Raw genomic sequence first — 8,541 nt, forward strand, 5'->3', positions numbered from 1 at the left:
AACATATGCACAAAAGAACGAAACACTGCCTGGTCTGCACCAACCTCACAATCCTTGCCGTGCTTGAGCCCATTGCTGCTGCCACTGTGCCAAATGCATCACATGTGGGGTCTTCCGCTCTTTCTCTGTCCTTCCACTTCATCTAGCACAATGTCCTTCTCCAGGGACTGGACCCTTCTGAGAATATGTCTAAAGTATGAGAAACAAAGTCTGGCCATCCTGGCTTCAAAGGGGCATTCTAGCTTATACTTCTTCCAGCACAGACTGGTTTATTCTTTTGGCAGTCCATGGTACTTTTAATATTCTTCAACACCATAATGCAAATGTATCAATTCTTCTACAGTATTCCTTATTCACTATCCAACTTTCACATGCATATGAGGGTATTGAAAATAACATTGCTTGGGTCTCACCTTAGTCCTCAAACTGACATCTTTGCTCTTCAACACTTCAAAGAGGTCTTGTGCAGCAGATTTGCCAAATGCAATATGTCATTTGATTTCTTCACAGCTGCGTCTATGAGCATTGATGGTTGATCTGAGCACATTTAAGTCTTTGACAACTTAAACCTTTTCTCCACTTATCTTGACATTATATGGTCCAGTGGTGAGGATTTTTATTTTCTGTACATTGGGATGCAACCCTTACCAAAGGCTGTTATCTTTGATCTTTATCAGTAAGTAGTTTATGTCCTCTTCTCTTTCAGCAAGCAAGATTGTATCATTTGCATATTACAGGTTGTTAATGAGTTTTCCTCCAATCCTGATGCCATGTTCTTCTTGTATGCCAGCTTCTCAGATTATTTGCTCAACATAGAGATTGAATAATTATGGTGAAAGAAAACAACCCCTGCACACACCTTTCCTAATTTTAAACCATTCAGTATTCCCTTGTTCTGTTTGGACAACTTCCTCTGGTCTATATACAAATTCTTCATGAATGCAATTAAGTGCTCCAGATTACTCATTCTCCATACTGTTCTCCATAACTTGTTATGATTCACACAATTGGAAGCCTAGGCATAGTCAATAAAGCACAATAAAACATCTTTCTTGTATCCTCTGCTTTCAACTAAGATCCATATGATGTCAGCAATGATACCCCTCATTCCATGTTCTATGAATCTTCTTTGAACATCTGGCAGTTCTCTGTTGTTGAAGGTGTTTTTGAATTATCTACAGTAAAATTTTACTTATGTGTGATATTAACGATATTGTCTGATGATTTCTACATTCTATTCTGTTACCTCTTTTCAGAATGTACACAAATACTGATCTCTTCCAAACAGTAGGCCAGGTAGTTATCTTCCAAATTTATTGGCATAGATGAGTGAGTGCTTCCAGGGCCACATCAGTGTATGGAAATGTTTCAATTTGTATTTCATCAATTCCTGGCAGCTTTTTGTTCGCCAGTAACTTCAATGCATCATGGACTTCTTCCTTCAGGATCATTGGCTCTTGATCATATACTACCTCTTGAAATGGTTGAACATTGACCATTTCTTTTTGGTACAGTGACTGTCTATTCCTTCCATCTTCCTTTGATGCTTTTTGCATCGTTCAATATTTTGCCCATAGAATCCTTCAATATTTCAAGTCGAGGCTTGAATTTTTTTTCAGTTCCCTCATATTGAGAAATGCTGAGCATGTTCTATATTTTTGGTTTTCTAACTCCAGGTCTTCACATATATCATCACAATAAGACTTCATCTTTTCAAGCTGACCTTTGAAATTTTCTGTTTAGCTCTTTTACCTCCTCATTTCTTTCATATGCTTTAGCATCTCTGCACTGGAGAGCAGTTTCAGAATCTCTTCTGACATCCATTTTGGTCTTTTCCTTCTTTCTTGTCTTCTTAATGACCTTTTGATTTCTTCTATGATGTTCTTGATGTCATCCCACAATTCTTCTGGTCTTCGGTATTTAGTGTTTAATGCATCAAACCTGTTCTTGAGATCATCTCTAAATTGAGGTGGGATATGTTCAAGGTCCTATTTTGGCTCTTGAGGACATCTTTTAATTTTCTTCAACTCCAACCTGAACTTCCATATGAGCAATTAATTGTCTACCCCTAGTTTTGGATGTTGATATGGAGTTTTCCCACTGTCTCTTTCCACAGATGCAGTCAATTTGATTTGTGTTGTTTAAAAAAGATATATATTTGCAATGAAGAAACATTGGTCTTGCAAAATACTAGCATATAATCTCCAGCATCATTTCTATTACTAAGGCCCCATTTTCCAATAACTGATCCTTCCTCTTTGTTTATAACCTTTGCATTCCAACCATGAGTAATTATAAGTACTTCTTGATTGTATGCTGGATCAATTTCAGACTGAATAAGTTAGTAGAATTCTTAAATTTCATCATTACTGGTTTTAGAGTTTGGTGCATAAATTGGAATAATAGTTGTATTAACTGGTCTTGGAGACATCTGGACATTATCCTATCATAGATAGCACTGTACTTCAAGACAGATCTTAAAAGGTTCTTTTTGCTGATAAATGTGACACCATTCCTCTTAAACTGTTGTTCCCGGCATAGCAAACCATGTAATTGTCATATTCAAACTGGCTAATACTAGTCCATTTCAGCTCACTAATGCTTAGGATATCAGTGTTTATGTGTTCCATTTCATTTTAGACAATGTCAAATTTTCCTAGATTCAGACTTCATACATTCCATGTTCTGATAATTAATGGATGTTTGCAGCTATTTCTCCTCACTTTGAGTTGTGCCCCATCAGCAAATGAAGGTCTCGAAGGCTTTACTCCATTTGCATCATCACGGTCAATTCTATTTTGAGGAGGCAGCTCTTCCTCAGTCATATTTTTAGTGCCTTCCAACCTGAGGGGCTAATCTTCAGGCATTATGTCTGACAATATTCTGGTGTTCTTCATCGTGTTTCAATAGTCAATATCCTGGTGCTATCTGACAGTATTCCATTGTTGTTCATAGGGTTTTTGGTGACTAGGCATTCAGAAATAGGCCATCACTCCTTCTTAGTCTGTCTTAATCTGGAAGCGCAGCTGAAATGTGCCACATTAATAATAATACCCTGCTGCTAACACCCTCGGAAACCCTGTACAGGGTCGCTATGGGTCGGACCCGACTCGACGGCACACAACAACAACAACAACATTATTATTAAAGGTGTTTGTTGTTGTTGTTGTTAAGTGCCATCGAGTTGATTCTGACCCATAGCAGCTCTGTATAGGGTTTCCAAGGCGTAGCTGGTGAGCTTGAACCACTGATCTTGCCGTTCAAATGACTTTGAAGTCTGACACATTAGCCCACAGTGCCACACCAGGACTCGTGTATAGTATTAGGCAAATCTGCAGAAGACCTCTTTAGTAAAAGAGCAAATAGGTCACTTTAAGGACTAAAGTATGCCTGACCCAAACTATGGTATTTTCAATTGCCTTATATGTATGTGAAAGTTGAACAATGAATATGGAAGATCACAGAAGAATTGATGCATTTGAATATTGAAAGTACCATGGACTGCCAGAAGATCAAACAAATTTGTCTTGGAAAAGGTATGTCAGAAAGTATGTCATGCTGTCAGGAGGGATCAGTCCTTAGAGAAGGACACATGCTTGGTAAAATGGAGAGTCACCAAAAAACAGAGAGACGTCCACTAGATGGACTGACATAATGACAACAATGGGCTCAAACATAACAATTGTGAGGGTGGCACAGAACCAGGCAGTGTTTTGTTCTGATGTACTTAGTCTGAACCACCTCAAGAACAATGAATTACAGCAACATGCATGTATCTTCTAAGCTACACTATTTACTAACTTAAAAAGAAAATTATTATGCAATCAATTGCCTTGATAGTTTGAAAGAAGACTTTGTTTTACTATTAATTATGTGTCTATTGACAGACATATATGTTGGTGAAATAAATAAACTTACCTAACATGGACCTCTGATGCTACTTCCATTAAATCGCCATCTACATTCCAAGGAAAACTGTTTTCTAGAGCAGTTTCATGAGGTTCATGTTTCTCTTCCAGATTTTGTTCACTCATACTAGTCTTTCGTTGAACTTTTACTTCTTCAACAGTGTAAGTCTCAACAAATGGAAAACTGAACTAAAGGAAACAAATAATCATGATAGTACTTGATTTATCCCTAACTGCTAATATAAATCAAGAGAGTTGACTGTCCTCTCTTTCAAGTAAATATGAACATGTATGTTGACATATTCTTATACCTTTGAAACTCTAATTCTTACCAGGGATCCCAGCTTTTGAAAAAAGCTTTTCTGCAGCATTGCTTGCTCATTCAAAGATAGCAGCTGACAACCATGTCTTAGGAAACTAGTAAATGATTATGAAAACTTGTATACAATAACTACATTGTAGATCTTTCAATTAAAGACTGAATCATGAATGCTCATTTATTGATTTGGAAGATTTACGAAATACACTTACTATATATTAACACCCAGTTAGTTTAGCTGAAGAAAAGCAAACTAACATAAGTCCCACACATGGAATTTAATATAAAAGAATCTAGGTCTAAACTTATCATCATGAAATGGAAAGTAAATATTTTTTTGAAATAAAAGAGAAAGTCAGCCAAAGATGATTTTCACAGGTGTTTTCCTGCTTCATCCCCACTTTAAGAATGGGTACAAGTTACAAGATAATTGTGTCTGTTTACTGACCACTCTTAAATGGTACAACCTAGTCTTCAAATTTCTTTTGTTTTGATTGCTAAGAAAGCTATAGTGAAAAATAATATACATATCTGAAATAGCTAAGAAAGGACAGCCAAATTACTTTTTCATGGAAGTGCATGACAACTATTAATGTATTTTCATTTTAAGATAAATTGAATGAGGTTATTCCTAATGAAACATATTATCTACATGTTTTTTTCTTCTTCTACCTACAAATCTCAGTGAAGTATGAACTTCTAAAAGCTAGCATCTTTCCTAAGATTTTTATTTTACATATACAAAAACAAAGGCCCAGCAAATTCTATAGTTTATATTATAGAATAAATTGAGTTACACATGATTTCTTTCCATAAGAATGGAAGTATGCAAACTATACTTTAGCTGCAGGATCTATTGTTCAAATGACATCTTAAGTGAAATCCCATTACTTGTAACACATAAAAGTGTAGCTGTTCTGATTGAGGTATAGAGTCAGAGAATTCCAGTGGCTTTCTGGTGAACCAGCCTGCATCTATGAAACTGTTCCAGCAATCACTGCAATAGAGCTCCAACCTCAAGAACAAAGCTTTGGGTACATTCTTCATATAATGTGCTTGTAAAACTTTCTACATAATCACTCATTTTATAGATAGTATGTTACAAAGGAGTCATTGTAAACCAGTCCCCTCCTTCCTTCCTTCTTTTTCTTTTTTTTTCTGATGTAGCGCTGTAGGATCAGCACTGGGCTGCTAACCACAGGCTTGCAGTTTAAACTCACCCATCACTGCTTGAAAACGCTATACAAGGATTACATGAGTCAGAATTGACTTGACAGCATTTAATGACAACAGTCATATTTCTCTGGTAGCGTAGTGGTTACGAATCCAAACTACCAGCTGTTCCGTAGGAGAAAGATGAGACTTTCTGCTCCCGTAAAGATGTACTGCCTCAGAAACCCTTTACAGAGTCGCTATGAGCCGGAACCGACTCCAATGGCACATAACAACAACAACAATAATTAATTAATTATTGGTATCTACTCATATTTTCCCACCACTCATCTATCAGTTTGTTATGCAGTGGTAGATTGTGTGTTGCTGTGATACTGGTAGCTGAACAGTCAGCTGTGATACTGGTAGCTGAACAGGTATCTTAAATACCAACAGAGTCGGCCATGATAGATAGGTTTCAGCTGAGCTTCTGACTAAGAAAGACAAAGAAGGAGGACAGGCAGATAATTTCTGATTGGCTAGCCAGTAAACACCTTATGAGAAGTAGCAGAACACTGTATGATATAGTGCCAAAGGATGAACCCCCTCAGGTGAGAAGGTAGTTAAGAGACACCTGGGGAAGTGCTGCCTCCTCAAAGTAGAGTTAACCTTAACGACCTGGATGGAGTAAAGTGCTTGGGAACTTCATTAGCTGATGGACTTAATTCAAAGTGAGAAGAGACCTCTGGAAACACTAATAATTGGAATGTGGAATATACAGAATATGAATCTAGGAAAATTTGAAATCATAAAAAATTAAATGGAACACACAATATCAATATTCTAGGCATTAAAGGAATACACAGAGTCACTGTCCCAAAAAGAAATGGTTAATGTTCACTGTTTCAAGAGGTAGCATACGATCAATAGCCAATGATACTGAAGAAGCAAGTCCAAGGTGCACTGAATAAGGCACCAGGAATTGATGGAATGAAAACTGAAATCTTTCAAGAAAGTGAGGCAACACTGGAGGCACTCACTCATCTATGCCAAGAAATTTGGAAGACAACTATCTGGCCAACTGATTGTAAGAGATACAAATTTGTGCCCATTCCAAAGAGGTGACCCAACGGAATGCAGAAATCGTTAGACAATATCATTGATATGCCATGTGAGTAAAGTTTTACTAAAGGTAATACAGAAATGGCTGTAAACATATATGGACAGAGAACATCCAGAAGTTCAAGCTGGATTCAGAAGAGGCCATGGAATGAAGGATATCACTGATGATGTCCGATGGATCGTGGCTGAAAGCAGAGAATATCAGAAAGATGTATAATTGTGCTTTATTGACTACACAAAGGCTTTTGAGTGTGTGGATCATGACAAGCTATGGACAACATTGCAAAGTATGAGTATTCTGGAACACTTAATTGTGCACATGAGGAAGCTGTACATGGACCAAGAAGCAGTTGTTCAAATAGAACATGGGAATACTGAATGGTTTAAAATTAAGAAAGGTGCACAACAAGGTTGTATTCTTTCTCTATACTTATTCAATCTGTATGCTGAGCAAATAATTTGAAAAGTTGGATTCTATGAATAAAAATGTGGCATCAGAATTGGAGGAAGACTCATTAGCAACCTGCAATATGCAGATGATACAACCTTGCTTGCTGAAAGTGAAGAGGACTTAAAACATTTACTGATGAAGCTCAAAGAGCACACAGCCTTTGGTATGGATTACATCTCAATGTAAAGGAAACAAAAATCCTCAACACTGGACCAATAAACAACATTCTTATCAATGGAGAAAAGATTGAAGTTGTCAAGGACTTCATTATTCTTGGATCAACTATCAACAGTTATGGAAGCAGCAGTCAAGAAAGCAAAGGAAGTATTGCGTTAGGCAAATCTGCTGCAGAAGACCTTTATAAAGTGTTGAAGAGCAAAGATGTCAGCTTGAGGACTAAGGTGCACCTGATCTAGGCCATGGTATTTTCAATAACCTCATATGGATGCAAAAGCTGGACAGTGAATAAGGAAGACCGGAGAAGAATTGATGCTTTTGAGTTATGGTGTTGGAGGAGAATATTGAAAGTACCATGGGCTGACAAAAGAACAAACAGATCCATGTTGGAAGAAGTGCAGCCAGAGTGCTCCTTGGAGGCCAGGATGGCCATACTTTGACTCTCATACTTCGGACATGTTGTCAGGAGGTACCAGTTGCTGGAGAAGGATATCATGTTTAGTAAGATGGAGGGTCAGAGAAAAAGAGGAAGACGCCCCCAGCAAGATGGACTGCCAAAGTGGCAGCATCAATGGGCTAAAGCATGGCAACAATTGTGAGGTTGGCCCAGGACCAGGCAGAGTTTCATTCTATTGTGCATAGTGTTGCTATGAGTCAGTACTGATTCAATGGCACCTAACAATAACAACAAAAGGCATTAAAGGGCTGCAATCAACTGTGTAAAAATACATATTTAGTGTGACAGCCATATGGCTCACTATGCCAGGGATGACAAATTAAAGAGGAATGGTGTCACACATTCATGTCCAAAAAGAACATCTCAAGGTCTGTGTATGATAGGATAATATTCATAATGACTACAGGGAGATCAGATTATACCACTATTATTCAAATTTATACACCAACAACTAAAACCAGTGATGATGAAACTGAAGAATTCTAACAGTTTCTTCAGTCTGAAATTGATCAAACATGAAATTAAGACACATTGATAATTACTGGTGATTGGAATGCAAAAGTTGGAAACAAAGAGGAAGGATCAGTAATTGGAAAATACAGCGTTGGTGAGAGAAATGATGTTAACGATCACATGATAAAATTTTACAAGACCAATGACTTACTTCTTCATTGCAAATACTTTTTTTCTACAACATAAAAGACAGCTAGACACATGGACCTCACCAGATGAAATACACAGAAATTAAATTAATTACATTTTTGGAAAGAGTCAGTGGAATATCTCCATATCATCAGCCAAAACAAGGCCATTGGTCTGCTATTTTGTTTTACTGTGGTGGCTTACACATTGCTGTGATTCTGGAAGCTACTTCACAGGTATTTTAAATGCCAACACAATCAACCATGGTGGATAGGTTTCAGCTGAGTTTCCAGACTAAGACAGACTAAGAAAA

At 37.4% G+C, this 8,541-nt stretch overlaps 1 protein-coding gene across 6 annotated transcripts in view; it reads right to left on the reverse strand.

Moving 5' to 3' along the window:
* CERKL (ceramide kinase-like) overlaps nucleotides 1-8,541 on the reverse strand; it is a 201,187-nt gene that overhangs the window by 9,403 nt on the left and 183,243 nt on the right. For 3 of the 6 annotated variants that reach the window (XM_006864012.1, XM_006864010.1, XM_006864014.1), the window contains one exon: nucleotides 3,919-4,097. In XM_006864012.1, the coding sequence (XP_006864074.1) occupies nucleotides 3,919-4,097 (179 nt within the window). Of the gene's footprint in view, nucleotides 1-3,914; nucleotides 4,098-8,541 lie in introns of those variants that run through there. The other 3 variants (XM_006864015.1, XM_006864013.1, XM_006864011.1) reach the window with 1 other exon arrangement.

Source organism: Chrysochloris asiatica, unplaced genomic scaffold (genome assembly GCF_000296735.1).
Source record: "Chrysochloris asiatica unplaced genomic scaffold, ChrAsi1.0 scaffold00059, whole genome shotgun sequence".
Classification (NCBI taxonomy): Eukaryota; Metazoa; Chordata; class Mammalia; order Afrosoricida; family Chrysochloridae; genus Chrysochloris; species Chrysochloris asiatica.